This window comes from Myxocyprinus asiaticus, chromosome 3 (genome assembly GCF_019703515.2).
Source record: "Myxocyprinus asiaticus isolate MX2 ecotype Aquarium Trade chromosome 3, UBuf_Myxa_2, whole genome shotgun sequence".
Lineage (NCBI taxonomy): Eukaryota > Metazoa > Chordata > Actinopteri > Cypriniformes > Catostomidae > Myxocyprinus > Myxocyprinus asiaticus.
The window spans coordinates 49,025,861-49,052,371 of NC_059346.1; the positions used below are offsets into that span (position 1 = coordinate 49,025,861).

At 38.0% G+C, this 26,511-nt stretch overlaps 1 protein-coding gene across 1 annotated transcript in view; it reads right to left on the reverse strand.

Annotated features, from left to right (window-relative positions):
• Nucleotides 1-2,106: 2,106 nt before the first annotated feature.
• The window catches only part of LOC127421317 (AP-1 complex subunit beta-1-like), a 61,926-nt gene continuing 37,521 nt past the window's right edge, over nt 2,107-26,511 (reverse strand). Inside the window, exons 17-22 of the mRNA XM_051664317.1 lie at nt 24,210-24,355; nt 23,076-23,205; nt 19,437-19,521; nt 19,179-19,265; nt 12,835-12,989; nt 2,107-2,651 (exon numbers count right to left, since the gene is read on the reverse strand). Coding sequence (XP_051520277.1) covers nt 2,577-2,651; nt 12,835-12,989; nt 19,179-19,265; nt 19,437-19,521; nt 23,076-23,205; nt 24,210-24,355 — 678 coding nt within the window. The 3' untranslated portion in view covers nt 2,107-2,576. The remainder of the gene's footprint in view (nt 2,652-12,834; nt 12,990-19,178; nt 19,266-19,436; nt 19,522-23,075; nt 23,206-24,209; nt 24,356-26,511) is intronic.

Genomic DNA, 26,511 nt, shown 5'->3' on the forward strand with positions numbered 1-26,511 from the left:
CAAATTAACTTCAAACGACAGCATTTGTGTAATGAAAATTATTTTGCTCAACCCTCCTTTTCTTTAAAAAAAAAAAAAAAAAAAAGCAAAAATCGTGGTTCCAGTGAGGCACTTACTATAGAAGTGAATGGGGCCAATCCATAAACATTAAAATACTCACTGTTTCAAAAGTATAGCAACAATACATAAACAATAAGCATGTTGACATGATTTTAGTGTGATAAAATCACTTACTAACCTTTTCTGTGTGTAAAGTTATATAAAATTGTACAACTTTGTTGCCATGATGTCGTATTGCCGTAAACCCTAAAATGACGATTTAAACAACTTTACAGCTCAAATAATACACGAGTTTTAACAGAATTAATGTAACCGCTTTTATAAAATTATAAGCTGCACATTTCCGCCTTTAAACCCTCCAAAAATTGGCCCCATTCACTTCCATTGTAAGTGCCTCACTGTAATCTGAAATAATTTTTTGTGGTACTCAACATTATGCCACAAATGCTGCCGATCGAGCTTAAATTGAACCCGGAATATTAATTTAAAAACACCAGAGAAAAGTGATGTCCATTTGAATGGATGCAGGGTAAAGGTAAAATATTAATAATGAAAACCTTAATGACCGTGTTATTTGTCAACTAAGCTACAGAAGTTAAAAATAAATTTGGCCAACAGAATGTGATGGCACATAATAAATACTAATAAATAAACAACCATATAAAGAAAGACAATGTAGGCTCTGTCAGTGTTAAAGTGATGCTCTGAATGGAACAGTTTGATGGCATGCACTTAATGAAAAAAAAAAAATACAGACAGGCAGGAAAATGTGCACTAAAGATGATGATTATGCAGACTGTGTCTGTGTGGTGTGAGAGCTGTTCAGTATTCAGTTGGGAGGCTGTTGCAGACCTAAGTGATTATGACACAGAGTGCCTGCGTCACCTCCAGCGCACAGCTGATCTCACAGACCACACACATCATAAGCTCATGAACATTAAAATGGAAACAACTTGTCACTAAAACACTGGTCTAATGTAGTGTATAATGAAGGTTTAGTGGGTGCAATGAAGGCATACTCAGATTTTGAGGGCCAACACAGCTGACTTTATTTTGAATTACAACTATCCATAGGGCAAACCTAGAGGAGAAATAATCAGATTTTCTTTTCCAGTCTGTATATACCAATACAAGATACATTTCTGAGTTTATATGCACTGTGATCACATCAGCAATATAAACGGCAATCATAAAAACAAAACGCACACTTACACATACAGTACAAAGGTGCTAATAGGAAGGTTAATACACAGTGAGGTGTTCTACTGGCAGATGTTTATTGGACACTGCTTGCATGCATGTTCACAGGCACATTAGCATCTATGGCAACAAAAAATTAAGTTCACATTTAGTCACCAGCACCACCACGAAGACGAATTGTAAAGTTTTAGTAAAAACCAAGCTGAAAATGCTCTAATCAACAGATCAAAGTGATCAGTCCTAGTATTGTAGAGTCTATATTGGTAATCTTTTCTTTTTATTGCATCCCTATTGTAGTGTATTAGTTTTGAAGTATAAAGCAACCTTGAGGCTGAGCTAGGTTGTATACAAAATTTGGGCAGTTATTTGTAATATTAACCTCATGGAGACAAAAATCTACAAAGTATAGTATAGAACTACACAAAAACCTCTTGGAAAACATCCTACTCACTTTCACGAACACAATACATCATATATGGATGGAACCCATCTGGGAATAAATATTAGTTGATCCACTTTCATAAGATTGATATAAAGTAAGTTTTGAATATTTTTCTTTATCGTCACATTAAATTGACACCTTTTTGAACAATGTATAACAACAGGAGTTAATTCAAGTGGGTAAGCTGAACTAGTTACACAAAACATTATTAGGAATGTGGCATGTTGGTCAAACCATGCAAAGCTCATTCCAAACAGCTGGCAAATTAATATTGCATTGTTTTACACCTGCATGAAGCAACATTGTAGCGAATCTGAGAACGAAACAAAAGCAAATAACGTCAGAATGCACTGTGTAAATAAAAAAAGATGACGACTATTTTTGAGAAATACAGAATATAGTGGTATTCAAGTGGTAACATCCAAAGTACATCCACATCACATTTCTGGAAGTGCCTTAAAGTCAGACACCTGCTTTGCTACATTCTCATCCAGCCTGAAGACATGTCAGCTCAATGCTGTTTACATACTCAAATCGTACAACTTTTTTTAAATCTGAAATGGCAAATACAGGGCATGTGTAAGCACAGGTAAAGCACTGACAATGCATTCGTATAATTAAAATGAAAAATATATAAATCGCATGGACACTGTGCACCAAAATTCCCTTCTACACTTTTTCAACATCAAGATATTTGGCAAGAACAGAACATTTAGTTGATTCTCACATCCTGGGCACAGTGAAGTAAACTGGTACCTAAGGATGGACTGAAAACAATGGCAAAAAAATCATAGAAAGCTGTAAAACTGGATCCTGGGCGATGGAAATGGTGGTAGCTGGCAGGGGGATAGGGCGTAAAGGAGGACTGAGACCTTCAGTTCTTCAGAATGGCATCGTACATCTGGAACACATACTGAGACACCTCTGGAGCCCTGCATTTCAGAGAGAGCTAAAAATAGACAGACAGAAAAAAAAAAGTGATTTTTAATTTGAAAAGAATTGAAATAATCATGGCATTCTCTGATAAAAATGTGCAACAAAGTGCTTGTTTTGGTACAGGGTCATACAAAGTCAAGGACAGAAAAACAGTTCACTACAAATGTGACTAAATAAACAAATGTGTGCTCTGAATGAGTACTATGATAAAAGATTTTCCTTGTGCTGTAGCTACAGCTGTTTATCACTAAGGAGCTTTGAATGAAGCTAGAGAAATTAAGAGCAGCCTTTACATTTTTTTATAATTGTTACAACCCAATGTTCCCTCCACCACCAACAGAAAACCAGGGTAGAAGACAGGCTCAGAAATGTGTGGAAAAACGGCAAGATATTTCTTGAATTAGAGCTAAATGATTAGACAACATTTCAACCACAGACAATCTGCATGTCCATTGATTTTCATATATATACATACATATATATATATATACACACACACACACACACACACACACATGTTGGGTCATTTGGGTATTGTGGGTAATCTTTCCTACTTTTGTTTAGTTACTATATAAAATTAAAAACCCTCAAAGAGGTAATAATCTATTAAAGACATAAAATGTTCTTTGTTAGATGGTTTTTAAGTTTTATATAATTTCTGGCATAGTGAACAATGCACAGTTTTGGTGCTGTATACTGTATATGGTGTCTTCTGAAGCATCTGTCCCATAGAACTGTATTCAACCTTAGCCCTGAGGAGCAAATTTAAATGCAACAGAAAATAAATTCTCTCATTTATCATTATTTAGCCCAGCACTTGGTGTCAATAACCACCGCATTCATTGTGGCATTGTTTCAACAATCTTTTGCAACGTCACAACATTTATTTCCATCCAGAGTTGCATACATTTTTGGCTGAGGTCTTGTATTGATGACAGGAGTGTGAAACCACTCCGTAAAGTCTTCTCCAGCACATCCCAAAGACTTTCAATGGGGTTAAGGTCAGGACCCTGTGGTGGCCAGTTTATGTGTGAAAATGATTCTTCATGCTCCCTGAACCACTCTTTCACAATTTGAGGCTGATGAATTTTGGCATTGTCGTCCTGGAATATGCCACATTTCGTCCGCTAAGCTGACGGTTCACTACTATCCTTCCAGGTTTTAATAATGCGTTGGAAATTTCTTAACCCAATTCCAGTGATTTCAGCATCTCCTTAGTTGTTTTTTTTGCTTGATGCAGGCCAATAATTTGCACCTTCTGATACACAGTAAAAACATTTCTATGACCACGGAATACGTCTTCTGACATGATTAAAAAATGAGAAGCTGCACACTGCATCAGTTAGGGTTAAAAGAATTGTTGCCAGCAGAAACATACTAATCACTGCAATAATGATCCAATCATAGGCTCTTAAGTATCTGCTTATTCGACAGAAGTAGAGGGCATGAAACCTCTACTGGCACGGTCTTAAAACTGAAGTGTGTAATTTCTGCTCCACTAGCGGCACTAAATGGAATCACAAAAATGAACAAATATATACAATGTTGGTTCATATACACCGATCAGCTACAACATCAAAACCACCTGTCTATTATTGTCTAGGTCCCCATTGTGACCCATTCTGAAAAGCTTTCTTCTCACCACAATTGTACAGAGTGGTTATCTGAGTTACCATAGACTTTGTCAGTTCGAACCAGTCTGGCCATTCTCTGTTGACCTCTCTCATCAACAAGGCATTTCCGTCCACAGAACTGCCACTCACTGGATGTTTTTTGTTTTTGGCACCGTTCTGAGTACACTTTAGAGACTGTTGTGCGTGAAAATCCCAGCAGATCAGCAGTTACAGAAATACTCAAACCAGCCCATCTTGCACCGACAGTCATGCCACGGACCAAATAATTGAGATCACATTTTTCCCCGTTCTGATGGTTGATGTGAACATTGACTGAAGCTCCTGACCCGTATCTGCATGATTTTACACACTGCACTGCTGCCATACAATTGGCTGATTAGATAATAGCATGAGTGATTGTTGGTGCCAGACGGGCTGGTTTGAGTATTTCTGTAACTGCTGATCTCCTGGGATTTTCATACACAACAGTCTCTAGAATTTACTCAGAATGGTGCCAAAAACAAAAAACATCCAGTGAGTGGCAGTTCTGTGGACGGAAACACCTTGTTGATGAAAAAGGTCAACAGAGATTGGCCAGACTGGCCATTCAAGACAAAGTCTACAGTAACTCAGATAACAGCTCTGTACAATTGTGGTGAGAAGAATATCTCAGAATGCTATTCTGAGATGCGGGTTGGTGCTGTTTTGGCAGCATGAGGGGGACCTACACAATATTATTGTGGTTTTAATGTTGTGGCTGATCAGTGTATATTGTACATTTTTTATATAATTCCCAGCCCTACTTCCTGTTTAACAGTCATGATGATCTGATAATGAATTTTCTTTCTAGCTGGTCAGAATGGCAGGTAAAACCCACTGCTTTGTGTTAGTCTAACAAGCATTGAAAGAACTACTGGATGTGATGCTGTAATTTGTGTCTCACTCATATGATTATAATAAACCACAATCAAATGTGCAGCTGCAGCGTATCAGTCCCCAGTGTCATGCTGTTGCCAAGTGAAAGTTCATAGCAGGCACTCTACCTGCAATCTCTGCCTCACTGGGCAAAACAATATTTCTATTCACTAGAGAGTGTGCTCAGAGTAGACTGATGCTGTTTGGCTCCACATGAACTATAAAAAATATATAAGTACAGATCTCAACAGAATGATGAACACTTACTGCTGTACTTCACAGTTTAGCTTCAAATATGGCACCCGATTTGATACAAGTTGAGAGGTTTATGAAGCATCGTTCACAGTGAGAGTAGCTGCTGTTTGAAGGCTGATATGGATAATTTAATGTGTTTATATGCACCTGCACATTAAGAAACAAAATGTAATATTCTAAAATGTAACATTGACCATGTGAACTCTTTGTACAGACAGTCAGATTTCCTTGTTTCCATTGAAGCACAAAAGACACTCTTTGGAACATTCTCAAATCATGGTGGATAACATTGATCATCAGGTTTTGCACAAACTTGTTGAGTCCATGTCAGCTCGAGGTGCAAATTGCCATTAAAGCTAAAGAGAGGCCTACCAAATACTAAGAAATTCTGAAATTCTAAATGTTAATATTGTTAATATAAATGTTAATATTTTATTCAACTTTTAACATACTGTTATGCTGATAATATTTGTAATGACAAAATTAAATTAGAATAATGCAAAATAGAACCATTTGCACTAGTGAACTCAAGACCTTTGAACCTCACTGTATATCACTCTTTCTGGAAATGCCTCTCCCATTACTCATTGTGATGAGAAAAAAAAAAAACCCAATTGAATAATTTAAAATAATATTTTTTTCAGCAAAATTGCTTTACTATTATCTATAAGGCTGTTTTAATGTTTCACAAAATATGAATAACTACATCTAGCCAAAAAGTTCAAATAAATGTATGCTTCCCTCTAACTGGTATTTAAAATTTATTTTGGCCCCCGAGTCAAAAGTTTTACGGCAGTTTGCTGTCAGAATGATAATGGTGTCATTTAAAATTGTGCAGGAAAAGGACTGAATGCACAATTCAGAAAAGTCACCTTTCTAACTCATTAATGAGCGTGCACAGCCTCGCACGTCATAGTGGCGCACTCGATATCAGTGTGAATTAAAGGATTAGTTCACCCGAAAACTTGTATAATTTTTTTAATTGGAGCACAAACAGATATGTAGCAGAATGTCCATGCTGCTCGTTTTCATACAAGAACAGCAGACAGTGAGTGGCTGTCAAGCTCATAAATGAACAAAAAAGCACCATAAAAATAATTCTTACAACTTGACCCTGATTAACTAATGGTTTGCGTTTATAAAAACACATGCAAATTTGGTAGCATAATCAAAAAAGACCCAAACGGATCTACTAATAAAGCCATCTAAAGATCGCGTCTTTCAGATGCGCAAAAAAAAGCACATCTTGGCAATTTTTGCGTGTTTCCACGTAATTATGTATTTGCAATTTAGATGTGTGCCTCAAAATTTACTAAATAAAGGGCATGTCAATCCAAATAGATCAACTTGTACTTGCTAAGTGATTTATCAAGCCAGAAGGTAATTTCAAAAACGGAATTGTGAGTGCAAATTAATATGACTGAATGGAATGTATTAAAGGAATATTCCGGATTTAATACAAGTTAAACTCAATCGACAGCATTTGTTGCATAATGTTCATTACCACAAAAAATTATTTCGACTCATCTTGGATCTATCCATAGCCATCAGAATTCACCTTTTCACAGTCACATAGGGCTACTAGGGACTGTTCACCCACTGTGGCACAAGTTTTCTCTTCTGACCTTTCATGGACTTCTTGAATTCGGAATTTGTTTTAAGTCTGGCAGCAATGGGGTGTCTGGCGATGCGGGAAGGTTTGAATGAACTGAAAGCCTCTAGTCAGAGCCCTACATGCCAGTGGCACATGGTATTGGTCACTTACATCTGGGGTTGAGTGGCAGATCCTCTCGGCAGACCCTTGTGTGACTGAGCAGCCCTATTTAGATACCACACTGCTCATTCCAAACATGGTGAGAGGCCTAGAAAAGGGGGCCCAAATATTGCTCGCTCACTCACTCACTCCTGGATAGGCTGCAGCGCCTAATGGAACATTCCACTTCGTGGACAAAATAAGAAAGTAATAACGTCGAAACTGGCAACATGGAATGTGTGAATATAAACAATATACGGTTCTAGGAACCACTCAAAGGCATGGATGTGTACTGGCACCAGTGCTCTTCAATTTATTCCTCCTGTGTGTCACTCAGCTTCTCCACAAGGAGCTTGAAGAAATTAATGGTGTTGCAGAGGATCATAGGCTGGATGGAAACTTGTTTAACATCAGGAGGCTTCAAGCAACTACCAAGCTGTCTACAGACCGGGTTTTAGAGCTGCAGTACTCTGATGACTGCGCTCTTGCGGCCCAAACTACAGAAGATCTTCAGTCCATTCTTTCTGTAAAAGTCAGAGTTTACAGCAGGATGGGACTATCCATTACTATAAACAAGACTGAGGTGGTTTGCCAATGGAGCTCCTGGCAACCGTCTTTATTGCGGTTGAAAACCGAATTAAACAAGCCTCAGCTGCATTTAGAAAGCTCAGACGAAGGGTCTTCACAAATAAATATCTCAAACTTTGCACCAAAATGTCTGTCTATCAAGCTGTCTGCATTTCCACAGTCCTCTACAGCTGTGAAGCCTGGATAACCTACAGCAATCAGAGAGTGTTGATCGCAGCAAAACGAGTGTTCTGAGTCTGCTTGTCTGACACTGGCTTAAGTTGCACTGACAGAGGTTTCCTGGGTTAGGCACTAGGACCCGGGATCAGCATCCTGACTTCTCTTCAAATGCTCAACATGTCAAAACATGCTCCCTGAAGATTATTTCAGGATCTCGTATCACACTTGTTTTTATCAGGAGCATCTGCTTTAAGTAATCGTGTGTAACATTTTTTCATATTCTGTTTATGTTTCATGAAAATAATGACAAATAAGCCACATCTGTTTATAACATATTCAACTCTATGCTATATATAAATTAACAGCTTTTATTCTGTGAGTAAAACAATATGCCTGTTTTATTCTATTAATTCATTAACGTTAGTGACTGTATCTATTATTATTTCTGATATTTGCAATAAGTTCTTTCAGATGTTGAAAAAAAAAATGTGACGTATTTTCCAAAAAATATGGTAAATAATATTGTATTTTCTTCTTTGTGAAGTATGAATGGAGGCAATTTCATCCTGTGCTCCGCAATCTTTCTGAAACATTTCAGAAGAAGAGTGTCATACACAGGTATTCTCATCAACTACTCTTACACTTGCTAAATAGTAGGGATTTTATGATATTATACAGTACTGTGCAAAAGTTGTATGCACTTGTGAAAATTTTTGCATAGTGAGGATTTCTTAAAAAATAATGCCATAAATAGTTTTTATTTATCAATTAACAAAGTCCAGAAACATAAAAAAGCTAAATCAATATTTAGCACCGATTCTCCTAGGTACACCTGGACAGTTTTTCTTGGTTGTTGGCAGATAGGATGTTCCAAGCTTCTTGGAGAATTCACCACAGTTCTTCTATCTATTTAGTCTCATTTGGTTCTGTCTCTTTATGTAATCTCAGACTGACACGATGTTCAGTGGGGGGCTTTGTAGGGGCCATGACATCTGTTGCAGGGCTCCCTGTTCTTCTATTCTAATCTTTTCTATTTGCAAATGTAATGTTTGGGAGTCTAACATTTACATTTCCTATTGACACACTAAAGCTGAAGATATAAATAACCATCTTAAGACAAATGCTTTTGTGAAACATCTTTTGTACCCAAGACGTTCGCACAGTACTGTATAATCCTATAAATAAACATTTATATTAATAAATGCCATATTGAAAAAACAAAAAATGATATTTAGTGAGAGCCATAGGCTTACTGTGAGTGAGTGTGTATCGAAAAAGCCTCTTTTTGTGTCCAAAATATTTGCAATTGTATTTATTTGCAGTTTTTCTTAATAAATCACCCACGATACACCTACGACGCATACCGCACACAATTTGATACACAAATAAATACTTGTTATTTGGGATCTTAGTAAATCGGGGCTGTTCCAGTGCTCTAATTTTCCAGTCTTCCAGTCTTTTTGTCATTCACTATATACATGCTGACAGAATTTTACATTTTGGATAAACTTTATTTCTTTGTGATTTTTCAAATCTTGAACAGATAATGCCACATCAATACAAAAAGCACACTGCCAGACTGGGGAAGTTTAACTTGTTCGTGGAGAAATGGTGCGGATATCTGTCATTTATGGATGCATGATTATTATTTTTTTTTTGTGTGTGTGTGTCTATATCATGTACGACCACTGGGATTTTGTTGGGAGCCATGGTGGGATTGGGTTTTGGGAGGGGGAGGGGTAATAGTGGGGGTAAAAGTTGATTCTGTGTTTATACAGTTGTGCTCAAAAGTTTGCATACCCTGGCAGAAATTGTGTTTGTTAGTTTCACTCCTTGAAACAACCACACTGTCTTTTTCCAGAGCAGCCTGTATTTTTCCTGAGGTTACCTGTGGGTTTTTCTTTGTATCCCGAACAATTCTTCTGGCAGTTGTGCCTGAAATCTTTCTTGGTCTACCTGACTTTGGCTTGGTATCAAGAGATCCCTGAATTTTCCACTTCTTTATAAGTGATTGAACAGTACTAACTGGCATTTTCAAGGCTTTGGATATCTTTTTATATCCTTTTCCATCTTTATAAAGTTCCATTACCTTCTTATGCAGGTCTTTTGACAGTTCTTTTCTGCTCCCCATGGCTCAGTATCTAGCCTGCTCAGTGCATCCACGTGAGAGCTAACAAACTCATTGACTGTTTATACACAGACACTAATTGCAATTTAAAAAGCCACAGGTGTGGGAAATTAACCTTTAATTGACATTTAAACCTGTGTGTGTCACCTTGTGTGTCTGTAACAAGGCCAAACATTCAAGGGTATGTAAACTTTTAATCAGGGCCATTTGGGTGATTTCTGTTATCATTATGATTTAAAAAGGAGCCAAACAACTATGTGATAATAAATGGCTTCATATGATCACTATCCTTAAATAAAAGACAGTTTTTTTGCATGATCAGTCATATTTTCAAAATCAATGCCAAAATTTCACAATTTCTGCCAGGGTATGCAAACTTTTGAGCACAACTGTATGTTTTGTTTTTCTATGTTCAAATATGTGAATCAATAAAAATGGTTAATTTGAAAAAAGCACACTGCCATTCAATAGGAGCTCTTTTTATGTAACAGCACAGATCCAAGGACATGAATAATGCAACTTGTGAAAACACTTCACAAAGAACATTAAAGAGTACAACACGCATTACTAAGGATTTGATGAGTTAATGAGACACGAGTAGGGCTGTCACGATTATGAAATTTGGCTGATGATTAATTGTCAAACAAATAATTGTGATTTTGGCTATTGTCTGTTTGAGGGCTATGAGGATGAACTGTCCCTTTAGGGCTTTCACGATTAATTGTCAAATAAATTGTTATATTTCTTAAGGCGCAAGTGTGCTTCGTACATCTTAAGTCATTTTTACATATTTAACTTCAAATATATAAATCAAATAATACAATTGGGATATAAAATTTCCTTTTAAGGCTTTGAAACTATATGAAAGACATTAAAATATGTTATTCCCAAATTCCAAATTAAAATATTGTCATTAAGAGCATTTATTTGCAGAAAATGACAACTGGTCAAATATTGATTTCTGAACTCTTCCTAAGTTAAAACATTAGTATTGTGTTGTTTAAAAATGAATATGAACTTGTTTTCTTTGCATTATTCGAGGTCTGAAAACACTGCATCTTTTTAGTTATTTTTCACCAGTTGTCATTTTCTGCAAATAAATGCTCTAAATGACAATATTTTTATTTGGAATTTGGGAGAAATGTTGTCAGGAATTTTTGTCTAGAATATAATTTTTTTTTTAATTTTACAGAAACACATACAGAGAAATCCAGAGATACTGATCCTTTTGCAGTGGTCTCTTGAGCAAAGAGGCACTGAGTTTGAAGGTAGATCTTAAAATACATCCACAGGTACACCTCCAATTGACTCCAATTAGCCTAATTGGCTAATTACCTAAAGGCTTGACATCATTTTCTGCTTAAAGGCACAGTTAACAGTGTATGTAAACTTCTGACACACTGGAATTGTGATATACTCAATTAAAAGTGAAACAATCTGTCTGTAAACAATTGTTGGAAAAATTACTCGTGTCATGCACAAAGTAGATGTCCTAAACGACTTGCCAAAACTATAGTTTGATTTGACTGGTGGTTAAAAAATTAGTTTTAATGACTTCAACCTAACTGTATGTAAAACTGTGTATACATTTATAAAATTTAAATATAAATACAAAATATATTTTTTTTACATTTATATTATATAACAGAATATTATGTTAAATTAAGCAATAGTATATGTCTGTCCTAATTCACTTTGACAAGTTATTTTAATGCTCTTTGATGAAACCCACGAGCCCTTATTTCTCACGAAGCAAAACCTTTGAGATTTCATGTAATCATTTGATCACTCCACAGAAATAGAGGAAGCATGTGTCACCTCTGTATCATTAACAATGTGTGAATAAACCCGCTTTGACCAGGAACATTTGCCATAATCCGATCGTTAAATTAAAGTGAAACCAGAGCACTTTGCATTCACTATCAACGTTTACCTTTGTTCATTTATATTTTTTTGTGGGAGTTTGGCGCAAGCTTCTGCTGACGGTGCACGCATCAGAGCGTTTGAGAAGCATTTCACATGCTCTTCCGGACAGCTGCTGCTCTCGGTTGATGTCCGCGTTGCAGCTCAGTGGCACTCGGTGTTCAACTGAATGCCACACAAACGCTCCGTTCATGGCATTTATTTATATTCGTTTAAAATTCCTTTATTTAGGTATTAAAATGTGACTGGAATTTGAAGTGCACAATAATCACAGTCATCTCAAATAACCACGGTTAGATTAAATAACCGCAATCAGATGATCATTTAATAAATCGCGACAGACCTACACGAGTTTAAAAGAGGCTACAATAGAATCAAAAGGGCATTGGGGCTCAAGGAGCTGAAACTGTAGTAAATTAATACTTCAGCCTTTAGTGACAATTCTGAATGCTTTACAGGTCTTTTGACCATCCTATTTAATGCGTAAGAGAAGCAAGTCAAGCAGAAAGAATGGCTTTAAGGGTCATCCATTTATCATGTTAAAAGAGCTTGATCTTCAGATTTCTATGACGTCTGGACCACAGAATTACTTAGTGCAAACAGTGCGGTGAAACCTTGGAGTGGCGTGGTGTATGTAAAAATAACAAAGCTTTTGTCTTTATATTAGGACTCTCAATTGACAATAGTTTTCTATTAAACTGGGGATGATGAGTGTCCTTGTATAAGTTCTTGACAATGTGAAAAGTGTTCTGTTTGTCAGGAGATAAAATATTTGTTCCTCTTTTGTGTCAAACTGGCATGTGTCGCTTGAGTCAGACTTCAGTTGCATACATGAGTTAATCTTTGTGCTTAGAGTAATTACCGTGTAATTGGGATTGCCAGGTTGAATGCGGAGTTCAGCCAGTATCCAGATCCCGTTGGTGAGTTTAAGCGACTGGTAAAGCATGTCCTGGCCTTCCACGTTCCTCTTGGCGATGGTGTAGATGTTGTTGTTCTGCAGTTTGCCTGACACCGTATCTGCCAATATCACAAGCACATGGTTAATCAACAAGATTATAGACATTTCTTGCTAGTGTGCAACTTTTTTGCATTTTTATTTTATTTTCATGACAATTAAGCACATTTCCCCACAAATGATCATTACCGTAATGTACACAGATGTTGTTTTTTTTTTGGTAATTCTAATTTTTGTCAATGATGACTAACATTCCATTCCCATTGTTCACTGTATTACAATAGTCTTCTTTATAAGAGGAAACACATACTAAACCACTTTGAACATCAGACGTTTAATTACTACACCTCACAGCAGAGTTCTACTCTATGTACTACACTAAGAGGAATCTTTGAATGTACCTTGATGTCTTAAAATTATTTTTACACATCAATCTATGAAAGCCCTGATCCTTGATGATGCTGTTCTGGAATCTGACACTCCTGAGCTGTATCATCTCACTGGGAGAGCATCAGAAAGCAAGGAAAGAGAGAGAGGATATTATGAAGCCCCTGGCAAAAGAGACTGACAAGCACAGAAATAAAAGGATGGGGAACAAACAATGAAAGAGCAATGTAAAAGGGACACAATAAAATGCAATGAAGTGTTTGTAGAGAAAGAAAGATGGATTGGAGGGAAAAAAGCTATTAAAGGAGACAGAAAATGGATAAGATTTACATATATGTATGAGAGAGAGAGAGAGAGAAAGAGAGAGAGAGAGAGAGAGAGAAGTCCTGGGACTAAGGATGGGCATTTTGGTCATTTGTCTACTCGAGTACTTGGACTTATTACTCGAGTACTCGAGGGGCAATGACATGTACATAACTGTATACAATAACATGTCTGACAAACATCTTTGGCTGTTGCATTACGTCTTGTTGTTCCAGTGTATCATCTATTGATTATTATAGGCTGTTATAAAATAATCTGTTACAAAATGTACAAAAGATTGCATAATCAAAATATAATGCATCATATTTTGTCATTATGTGAAGATTCGCTGCCCTCAATGGAAGAATGTGCACAACACGCGTCTGTCTGTTCTTCCTTCAGGTCACCATAGTAATCTTAGTAAGTGCGCACCATTTTTTTAGTGACTGTCTGAACCGTCTATTTTCAAATCGTGGTTGGCTTAACAGGAGATATCATAACCATTGCGTTTTTAATATGCGTGTTAAGTTGAAGTTCAGTTTTGAAGACGCTGCATTCTGTTCCATTTAGCTGTGCTCTCTCTAGCTGTTTGAAACACTCGCCTGCTGTATATGCGCTGCTTCAGCACGTTGAGTCCACTGTCACAAGCCTGGTGTGTGTGTGCTCCCCAAGTGTTCGCTCCTGTGGGGAAAGCCGCAATGCTCCATATTGTTGTTGCTGTGATGAATCATGAAGCGTTCCTTTCAACTCGGAGAGTCGGAATTTCCACCTTTCAACTGAGGAAAGTGCAACGGAATGACGCATTATGTCGGACTTCTAACTTGGAAACTCATGCGGAAATCTTCAACTCCCATTTCGTCGAGATGCAGGTGTGTGTTATGGCACGCAAACATTTTGGCACCCAGGGCAGCGAGGTTTACAATCAGTGACAAACATTCACTTTTATTAAATAAAATCCATTAACAAGTCAAAGTTCTTACATTAAAGGATAATAAAATGTGTTTAGCAAACGTTTTGCAGAGACAGGTGTTCAAAACACGGTTAATTACAGCATCGTATATCAGTTTGGTTTCTATGAGACATCTCTGACAATCAATTTGCCCCTAAAAACCACAACGTAATCAATCTCAAAATTAAAAATAAGCTCCCCCTTTGACACGTTTGTGTTTAGTTGTCAGGTAATTGTCACTAAATTTCGAATTAAGTGAAAAGTCACATCATGCATGATCACCATCGATCATCGTTTTCATGACTGATCATTGCTGCCACGTCTGAGTACCCGAGTACTCATGCACATCCCTACCTGGGACAGTGACAGTCTGTGGTTATATAAGCCACAGAAGCAGGTGACGACAGCAGGTGAGGCTCATGTGGAGTGTACTGTTCCTCACTGGGCTAAAGAGCTCCAGTTTACACTGACTGCACACACTACTGCCACTACAGCTGTCAATCCTGTGAGTCTAGCCACAAAATATAAAGTATAAACACATAATGTCCTGAAGACATTTGAGAGAGAGAGAGAGAGAGAGAGAGGTGATGAATGGGGTCAAATACAGAACACATGCAGACACAATGCTAAGGTGTTGTGCCGTGTCCACATCTTGTGTTCACACTGCAGATGAGATCCTGTGGCATATCACAACAGCAGTCTATTCATCGCAACATGCTCATAAACACTAATAAACCTGAACTTATTATAAGCAACTTCAGGCTGGATTTTTCATGAGGTTGCAGGTTGCGTTTTTTTGAGGCGTTTATCTCTAGAATACAGTCAAATTTTTTTACTTGCTTTTCCAAACCAGGCCACTTGTTTCTCTTGCGAGATCTGGCAACACTGCTTTCAATTAACATACAGTCACAGTGGTGCACATATCAACTATCTTTATACACTATATTGCCAAAGTATTCGCTCATCTGCCTTTAGACGCATATGAACTTAAGTGACATCCCATTCTTAATCCATAGGGTTTAATATGACGTCGGCCCACCCTTTGCAGCTATAACAGCTTCAACTCTTCTGGGAAGGCTTTCCACAAGGTTTAGGAGTGTGTTTATGGGAATTTTTGACCATTCCTCCAGAAGCACATTTGTGAGGTCAGACACTGATGTTGGACGAGAAGGCCTGGCTCGCAGTCTTCACTCTAATTCATCCCAAAGGTTCTCTATCGGGTTGAGGTCAGGACTCTGTGCAGGCCAGTCAAGTTCTTCCACACCAAACTCGCTCATCTATGTCTTTTTGGACCTTGCTTTGTGCACTGGTGCGCAGTCATGTTGGAACAGGAAGGGGCCATTCCCAAACTGTTCCCACAAAGTTGGGAGCATGGAATTGTCCAAAATCTCTTGGTATGCTGAAGCATTCAGAGTTCCTTTCACTGGAACTTAGGGGCCAAGCCCAGCTCCTGAAAAACAACCCCACACCATAATCCCCCCTCCACCAAACTTCACAGTTGGCACAATGCAGTCAGACAAGTACCGTTCTCCTGGCAACCGCCAAACCCAGACTCGTCCATCAGATTGCCAGATGGAGAAAGCGTGATTCGTCACTCCAGAGAACGTGTCTCCACTGCTCTAGAGTCCAGTGGCGGCGTGCTTTACACCACTGCATCTGACACTCTGCATTGCACTTGGTGTTGTATGGCTTGGATGCAGCTGCTCGGCCATGGAAACCCATTCCATGAAGCTCTCTACGCACTGTTCTTGAGCTAATCTGAAGGCCACATGAACTTTGGAGGTCTGTAGCGATTGACTCTGCAGAAAGTTGGCGACCTCTGCGCACTATGCGCCTCAGCATCCGCTGACCCCGCTCTGTCATTTTACGTGGCCTATCACTTCGTGGCTGAGTTGCTGTCATTCCCAATCGCTTCCACTTTGTTATAATACCACTGACAGTTGACTGTGGAATATTTAGTAGCGAGGAAATTTCACGACTGGACTTGTTGCACAGGTGGCATCATATCACAATACCACGCTGGAATTCACTGAGCTCCTGAGAGCAGCCCATTCTTTCACAAATGTTTGTAGAAGCAGTCTGCATGCCTAGGTGCTTCATTTTATACACCTGTGGCCATGGAAGTGATTGGAACACCTGAATTCAATTATTTGGATGGGTGAGCGAATACTTTTGGCAATATAGTGTATCTACATCAATATTGTTTAACTGTTTTCTCATGAATAATCTTATCTTTTCATTTAAAAATAAATAAATAAATAAATCAAATGAAATAACCTCTCTTTAATTTGTAAAGTACTGAATTTACTAGATTATCCAAAAATAGGCATTACCTACATGGTGTAAAAATATAACCCCTTTTTCATTGAATATACCGTTACTGTGGTATAAAATTACATAAACCATGCTAAAGGTTTTGGTCATATTGCCCAACCCTACTTGTAAGCATTTCAGTATACAAGACATACCATGTTATCAGCATGCAATTGCTTTTTTGTGCATAGATAAAAATCTAGCTTGCATGTGCCATGTGTGTGCTTGCTAAAACGAGAGTACAGATGAAAGGCGGTGAGGTGAGATTGTCTGACTGCTGGTGATTTAGGCACCTCTGGGCATGATCTGATCATTCATTTCAGAGAGTGAAACAGGCTTGCTGCGCTGGTCCCTGTATACACTCCCACATTCCCCCTCCTTTATTCTCTCTGTCTGCTGCTGTATGCTCAAATTCGCTCCAGGCTGATGAATACAAATAGCGAGCTGATAAGCCTTGAAATAAACCAGCTCTGTCAGTCTGTGCACAGCCCTCTACATATCATCTCTTCATTAAATCTCCACAAGATTTTTACATTGCCAACAGACTAAATAATTCACTATAAACAATAACAAAATGTAGAGAATTCTTTTTTTCTTCCATCGAGACACTCATTCTGCTTGCTCTTAAAACTAACGCTACTTAGTGGAGAATAAAGGTTTTCATAAAGCTTTAAAACAAACAATTAAAAAAAATGGATGGCTTAATATCAAAGCATTCTGATGTTACATTCATAAATAAACCTTGTTTAGCTGCTTGTTACTGGTGCACCTTGAACAACAAGCTTTGATACTAAGGGTGTAAAAAAAGCCTTGATGTATTGATCTGATGATTATTAATGTAAATTAATATATATAAATATATATATAAAATACCGCAATGTATTACATGTTCATTTTTTACAATACAAATCTTGACCTATTTCCAGTTGTAAAATTGTTACAAAATGTACCTATATTTTCTAATCAAAGCAAATTTCAGATTTCATGATGCAACATATTTTAGTACAAAATCATCCTAATTGAGGCCACGTTCACACTAATTTGTTTACATTTGAAAACTCCATTTTCAGTTTCCTAACGTCATTGTTTTCCAAAGTGCGCGGAAATTGAGAGCATTTTCGGTGGAAGAAAACTCTGAGTCTGGATGAGAGGCACAAACGTAGCCAAATCAATTGCATTTTCAAACTACACTGATGAGCCAAAACATTATGACCACCTGCCTAATATGCTGTTGGTCCTCCGTGTGCCACCAAAACAGCACCGACCCGCCAAGGCATGGACTCTACAAGACCCCTGAAGGTGTCCTGTGGTATCTGGCACCAAGACATTAGCAGCAGATCCTTCGAGTCCTGTAAGTTGCGAGGTGGAGCTGCCATGGATCAGACTTGCAACACATTTTCCATCGGGCTGTAAATTTACGTCACTGACGGATCTTCTCTGTGCTCACGGCATATATCCAACTAATCAATAATTAAATAAGTTGTTGATGATTTCCATTATAGATAATAATCGATTTTATCGATTAGTTGTTGCAGCCCTAATCATGAGCCCCCTGCGTGCTTGGAGAACGCCCAAAAGCGCAGCTTCTTCACTTTGAATCATGCAGCACATGCAAAAAATATAATTAATTAAATCGTAGCCCTATGTAGTTTAAAAATTACATTAGGCCATATTGGGATTCCTGTCTTTCCATCCTCAAATTTATGATGATAAATAAGACTTTTTTTATACCATTTATGATGTTTAAGACTTCTTGGGCTTAAATTTGGAAAACTGAAATTTTAAGACTTTAACTCACAATTCATGAGTCACTAGGGATGCCGCAGTGTGAGTTTCTGACGGTTAGATTACTATCTGAGAAAGAAATTCTAGGTTAACCGTTTTTACGATTATTTGATAATTTTCTTATTATGCATCAGCACTGATGCAAAAAATGCACATATCACAATTGGACGTCTTAGTGGACGTAATTCTGGGGGATATGTGGACGCTTAGGGCAGCCATACAATAAGAAAACTGATAAATGCACAAAAAAAAAAAAAAATAGGAGGTATATAATAAGAGACGCTTCAATCTAGGGAACGACACCGCTTATGCGCATCCCAAGCTCAGTGATGTGCTTCAATGTAACCGGAGTGCTTCAAAGGTGCATAACTGTAAGATTATTGTGCATGTGCAACATGTTCACATTCTTACGGTTAAATTAACAGTGCCATTTTTAATCGTGGTTAATAGTAAAACCGTATAACCACGGCATCCCTATAAGTCACACATGTTAATTAGGACTAGATAATCTCACCTGCATTTAAGTGGCATTCTTTGATCTGGTATTGCAGTTCGTTCTCATTTGGAATGTCCTTCCATGTGGCCAAAAACACTTGACGCTCTGTTGAGGCAAAGAGGAACAACCAAAATATAGAGAGGTAAAGGTTGTCATTCTGATTTAAGACTACACGTATTTATAAAGCTCAAGCGCAACCAAAACCTCACACTGTGAAACAGTGTGCTGTATTTAGAGGCCAGCATGTGTGTGTGTGTGTGTGCGTAGTGCTCGTACCCATTTTGCCATCTTCCACAAAGAAGATGTTGAGAGGAATCAGCGTGCTATAGTAGAACACATCAATACTGTTTTTCACGGCCACCTGCAATGAGAAGAGTTGAGTGGTTAGACATTTAAACACACTTCAAAATATTCCACTGTATGAGGGTCTCTTGATACGGTCTCTTTAATATATGCAAAATGGAAAAAGTGCTTTCTGCACAGAAATGGACATTAGAAGTAACAATAATACATTTTGCATTGAAGCAAAATTAACAAATGTCAATTATGTAGCACGCACATCAGAGTTAATTTAATACAGGTACCCAGTTAAAATAGAGCATTTGCTTGAAATGTTTGTGGCAAGATCAAAATTCAAGAATTTTAGAGAGTTAAAGTGCCATATTTTTTATGCTTTTTATTTTTTACATTTCTGTGCATTTTCCGCATGCTGTGATTCAGTAATTAAGTAAGCAATCAATGTATTCATGAACTAAGAGACCAGAGATACATTTGTAATGCATGTCTCGGCTGACCACTTGCGATCATATCACAACAAAGAACTTAATGTTACCATAATCAAGGAAACTCAGAAGAAGCAACAAGCTATAAATCTGGTCTCTTACATGTTAAGTTTTGGTTTTAAAGGTTTATTAAAATAGTTAAATAATATGTTTCCCCTGTAAGGCTACTTTTATTTCTTCCAGATTGAAAGGGGAGCTGAGTCAAGCATTTTATTGTAAATATAAAAGAAAACAGCACTGCTTTGATCAAGACAAAAAAGTGCTAAAACGCATTAGCTCAAAAGAGTTTGATAAGAGAAGGTAGTCTCTGGGGCTAATCATATGTCTACTGTTTAGAATTCAGCAGCATCTTCACCTCCGTTCATCCCAGCAGGTGCACCATTTAATAAGCTGCTCCATGTTAGTTAAGAAAAGCTTTTACGAAGGCATTAATTGGAACATCATCAGCATAATCCGCCATGTACCACTACAAATAGAGTTCATGACAAAACAGTCACGACAGTCAGCTCAGGTCAGGAAAGATCCTTCAGTTCTTCAGTTAGGTATTAAAGTTGTTGAAGTTGTACTGGATAACTGTTCCACTGTAATATTGATTATGAAGGATTTAGGAATGTGTGCTGATGGGTATTTTACAGCTGCTGTGTGTAATTTCTGTACCACTGGCAGCACAAACAGAATAGCAAAAATTATGACTGCTTCTAAACAGGTTTAAATAAAAAAATCTCTGTTGTCTTTTGTTCTTGCTACAATAAATAGACCACCAGGGTCATATTCTGATTTCCTTAGAGAATTTGCAGATTTTCTGTCAGATCTAGTAGTTACTGTGGACAGAGCTTTAATCGTGGGTGACTTCAACATTCGTCATATGGATTACGTTTATTTTGATTGTGCTGATCACCATCCTCTTACATTATATGGACATACAGAGCTGAAATGTTCTTCTAAAAATCTTTGTTTGCATTCTGCAGAAGAAAGAAAGTCATACACATCTGGGATGCATGAGGGTGAGTAAATGATTAGAGAATTAATATTTCTGGGTGAACTATCCCTTTAAGGCTGGCTCATAATAATGGGGGACATGGACAGGTCAAAGTTTTCCTGCCGCTCTATGAAGCATTCAGTTGCGGTTCACCCTGCTGACTCTTTAGCATATGAGAAAGCTGAACCCATTCACACTGCAGTCATAAAAGCTCCACAGGCAGATCTGATTATTACTGAACAGCCAAATGCCTGCTGCCCCACACAAACCAACAATAAAGAGGACAGGAGAAAAAAATGGAGTGATAGAAAGAATAAGGGCTTCCTAAAATAGGGGGCACAGAAAGGAAAAAAAAAGAGCAAACCAGCAGGATGTCACAGGGAGAGAAATAGAGACGTGGGGAAATGGTGGAAGAAATATGATGTGTCATTATGGTGTGATGCTACAGGTAGGAACACTGCTGGACACCCATCCAGAGATAAACAGAGTGAGAATTGACACACTGTAGTCGAACTGATGGGGCAGGAACAATGTAGCCCTAAGCTAGAACAGACACGATTAGACACACCATCCACAACACGAACACAATTACTTATGTTGAAATCCTTTTATTGTAGTATTACACTGCCCTACAAAAGGCAAAATGCAGTAACTACGCCAAAACTGAAACTGAGAAAAAATGGCTTTAAATGTACTTGGTTTCAGTTTGGATTTTGTAGTTACTGCAATTTTCACATTCCGTTTTCTCTGAATCTGAGCGTAGTTGAGCCAAACCCATCTGTCACACCACAACTCACATTTTGCATCTATGTACTGTATAAAATAAAACATTACAAATTCATACCAATACATATGTTGGTCAATTCCACAAAATTTCAACCACATCATGAAAAAAAAAAAACCAGTCTGCTGGTTTTAAAGTGTTTTGGATGGTTTCCCTCATCATGTATCCTATAGTTAAGTGCTGCTTGCCACGTCCATTTATGGCATTTCTTCCGCATTAATGTGAGAACGAGAAAGAATAAAAATGAAATATTACGTGTTCTTAGGAGTGCCAACCCTTCTACATATTGTGGCTGAATTTAAATTGCCATTTAAATTCACAGAGTTTTAACAAAGTGTGTTACTAATTAATTATAAAGAAACCATCGGTTTTTCATATTGGCATTTTCATGCTCATAACCAATATACAGATGGTTTTCAATTGGTCAATAATTGCCCGATAGGGGCACCTGGGTAGCTCAGCGAGTAATGATGCTGACTACCACCCCTGGAGTCACAAGTTCGAATCCAGAGCGTGCTGAGTGACTCCAGCCAGGTCTCCTAAGCAACCAAATTGGCCCAGCTGCTAGGGAGGGTAGAGTCACATGGGGTAACCTCCTCGAGGTCGCGATTAGGGTTTCTCACTCTCAATGGGGCGGGTGGTAAGTTTTGTGTGGATCGCGGAGAGTAGCATGAGCCTCCCGCGCTGTGAGTCTCCATGGTGTCATGCACAATGAGCCATGTAATAAGATGCATGGATTGACTGTCTCAGAAGCGGAGGCAACTGAGACTTGTCCTCCGCCATCCGGATTGAGGTGAGTAACCATGCCACTATGAGGACCTACTAAGTAGTGGGAATTGGGCATTCCAAATTGGGAGAATAAGGGGATAAAAAAAATAAAATAACTGTCCGATAAATATTGGCAGCCGATACATCGTTCAGCCCTACTCTGAAGCCTTTTTCCCTAGTTTCACTGTGTTACTGCGTTTTGACTTTGTAGGGCAGTATCAATATCATCAACTGTATGCCAGAATCCGGCACAGCATGTAATGATGATTAATAATGACATTTGTATCTGATTGATTAGCATTATTAGTAGGCTAGACGCCGCTGGCAAGTACTCATTATCTGCAGAGTTTAAAGGCATAAAATGTAATGTTTTGCAGCTGCAGCCACACTAATGATCTCAGTGACTAATGAAGCATATGGGACAACTGACTGAAATAATCAGACAGACAAACACACTTGCGGTGTCATAATGTCATTTATACATTAACAGCACATTTCAAATGTGTCATTTCCTGTGGGATGATTAATTGAGAGAGCAGACTTTAAGAGTGTTTGTGGGTGTTTGGGAGTAAGAAAGCACATAGCAAAGAGCAGAAATGTACCTGTAGGTTGTTGAGTGGGTCCATTTTCATCACAGGCCCGATGGTGTTGAGAGGGAGAGAGATGTCGATGCTCTGGCTGGGCATTAGTGGAGTGTGAATGGGGAGAGGTGTGGTGGGAATCATTCCAAAACTAGAGTAAGAGTAAAGAAAAAAGGCACATATAAATTCAACATATATTAGTAGCCTCTCACATAATGTCCGCATTAACTTGTTGCCACACCTGACAAGGGTATATATAAAATGTACAAGCCATAATATGTCTTGCATTATTTTAATGTAATTGAATATTATATATGGAATTATTATATTGAAAGGAATTATTTTGCTGTTTTTCCCCTTGCGTTAATTAGTGACAAACAGCATGGGTCATTGTGTCACTTGCAGCATCATATACTAGTAAGCTAGTTTCTATCTCCCATTGCAATTTTTGTTCCTCGTATTTTAATTGTAGTGACTTGGTCGTGTGGTGTAAGGGGTATTACCCATGTGTTGCCACTTGGAACTCTAGAGGGAAAAAAAACTACCATGATAAAATAATGATGGTAAATTTTCCATTAAAATAAATAGCTGTTAGAAGATGCCGAAGTCACTAAATATTTTCTTTCGTAGACATTTTTTTCTTGTACTTTTTTTGTTTCAATAGCAGTCTAAGAATAAGAGTCTGATGCTCACTATTTTCTTAATCTGACAAAAGTGATTCAAGCTAATCATACCAAAGAGATACCAGTGGTCACTTAAGAAAAGAACTGTGATTGATCTGCATGTATTTTAAACCTCCATGCAAAATTCAACTTCAGAAGTTTAACTAGGAATTATACAGTGTTTTCCCTCTCATTGTCATTATTACAGAACTTAATTTGGTGACACATTCCTGCCATAAGTGATTGTGATATAAGGAACAAAATCACAAAACATTGGATCTCACTATTAGACTGACTATGTATGATACAATCAATTACATTGTCATAAATTATGCAAAAGAGCTTAATAGACAGTAATAAATATATTAATGGCTGGTAAATTCTCAAATTACCAGACATTGGCAGATGTGGCAAAAACTTCATTTGGGATCCTAGTTTATGTGCCAAAATAATTCTTAGCACTCTTGTAATCTTTAGAAACACTAGTACAGACCTGTTCTTATTGAACTGAATGGCAAAGTCAGTCATGTGCTGCAGGGCTTTGTTGGTGAAGGTCATGTCCATGTACATGTGGCCTTGACGCCGAGAGAAGGTTCCAGATATCTCCAGCCCTTTGGCCTTAACTGCTGGCAACCAAACCTTCAAAAACCAAAGCAATGAATATTCATTCTCTCCCTCATTTTTCAGTCAGTCTACTTATTTTGGCTACAAGCTATCTATGAGGCGAACTAGAGACATTCTAAACTGAAGGACACTTTAAATGGGGGGTGTGATATTCTCCTACACTCACTCACCCAAGCACTATTGCGTACAAGACTAAGCTGGCATCCAAGATGAAAAACAAATAAAATAGAAGGATTAGCACACATATGCAAGATGAGACTGGGGTATTGGAAACTTCAGGTTTCCAATCATCAATCTTTAAGGTCAATCATAAAGTATATTGATAAGGACTAATTGTGCTCTGTCCCACACTACTGACCTAGTCCCTAAAGCTCTAATGGAACTCTTATTAATGATAATGCCTACACTTTATTCTCTTGGGAGCTCTTCTCCATGTGTGTATTAATGCAGATAATGTGATGGATTGAGAATGAGAACGGGCTGAGCATCCCATCTCGTAGTCGTTGAAAAGGCCCTTCAATATTAATTAAGTGGCTGTTAGGGAGAAGGGCTCCAGTGAAATGGCTCTGTTCCAAAAAATTCTAAGGGGCTGTTCACACCAAACACGGTTTAGCATGCGTCTACAAGGTTTATCAATGTTAACAAGCATTAGACGGTGTCTCTGACCGTTGCACCGCACCATTTGTTCTTTATAATGGGAGCCGTTTGCTTTTGACGCAATGTGTCACTCACGTCCAGTGTCGACAGGGTCTTTAGATAACAATGTGATACCAAAGTCCCTTTAAGGTAAGTCTGGTCACTCGGTGGCCATGTTCGTAATGCCGCGGGGAGCTTGCAGAACATTATTTTCTAAGGATGCAAGTACAGCTCCTATCTACTTTAATTGGGAAAGACTGAAATCTCCAAAACCATCCAGATTACAAGCAAATAACTTATTACTAACCAGCAATAATATCTGGCAACAATAGTATCATAAGTTATTCTTATTTAGCACCGATCTGAAAAAAAAGAACACTTCTTTTCAGGCTGGTCCAGCTAATGCGTATGAGCGCTCTCGATGAAAACTGACAGACGACATCTCTATCAAAAAGGTAATTGGCTCTTTTTACTGTAAGTCAGGACTTCCATTCCTACAGCCTCCATTACCATCCTTCTGATTTCTCCCATTCATAGATATACCATTGACCCATCTCATTCTATACAGTCTCTGGTGATACTCTAAAAAGCACTAAAATACACAGCACACAAATATTGGGTGAAAAACTAAGCAACTATACATTTACAATCAACATTTCAACATTTCTTGACTCCCATCTACAATCTTAAAATATTTGTTTTCACTGTGCTCTTCACACTCTCAACGAAGGATCCATGGAATCCTGCCTTTTGGTCATAACGCGGTCTCATAGAAGCACCTCAAAGGTACCTCAAAATGCTGTCTGGAGAGGCAGCTTACTAGGTTTGGGAACAGAGCTAATGTTTCTGTATGAAGGAGTTATTTTGTAGTGGATTGTAAAGCAGTACTTTTTCTCTGCGGTTCTCTTAATTTACATAATATATGAAGTTACATACTACAATGAGCCTTAACATGAGTTTTCCTTTCTACTTGCATCAGAATCAGTGTAGAATTGAAGGAAGTATGGATGGAGCAAAATATAGGGAAATACTGCAAGAGAACCTGCTTCAGTCCGCTAAAAAACTGAAGCTTGGGAAGAAATTCACCTTTCAGCATGACAATGATCCCAAGCACGAGGCCAAAGCAACATTGGGGTGGCTCAAGAACAAAAAGATAAATGTCCTACAGTGGCCCAGTCAAAGTCCTGATCTCAATCCTATTGAGAATCTGTGGCACTATTTGAAAATTGCAGTCCACAAGCATCACCCAACCAACCTGAACAACCTGGAGCAAATTTGCTGAGAAGAATGGGCCAAAATCACTTTGTCACTGTTTGCAAAGCTGGTACATATGTACCCCAAATGACATAAAGCAGATATTGCAGCAAAAGGTGGCTCGACCAAATATTAATGTGTGGGGGTTGAATACTTATGCAAGCAAGATATTTCAGTTTTTTATTTTTCATATAAATATTTCTCAACAAAAAAACAATGTCACCTTACAATAATTGATTTTGAGTTTCAGTGTTTTAAAATAAAATATCAATCAGAATCAA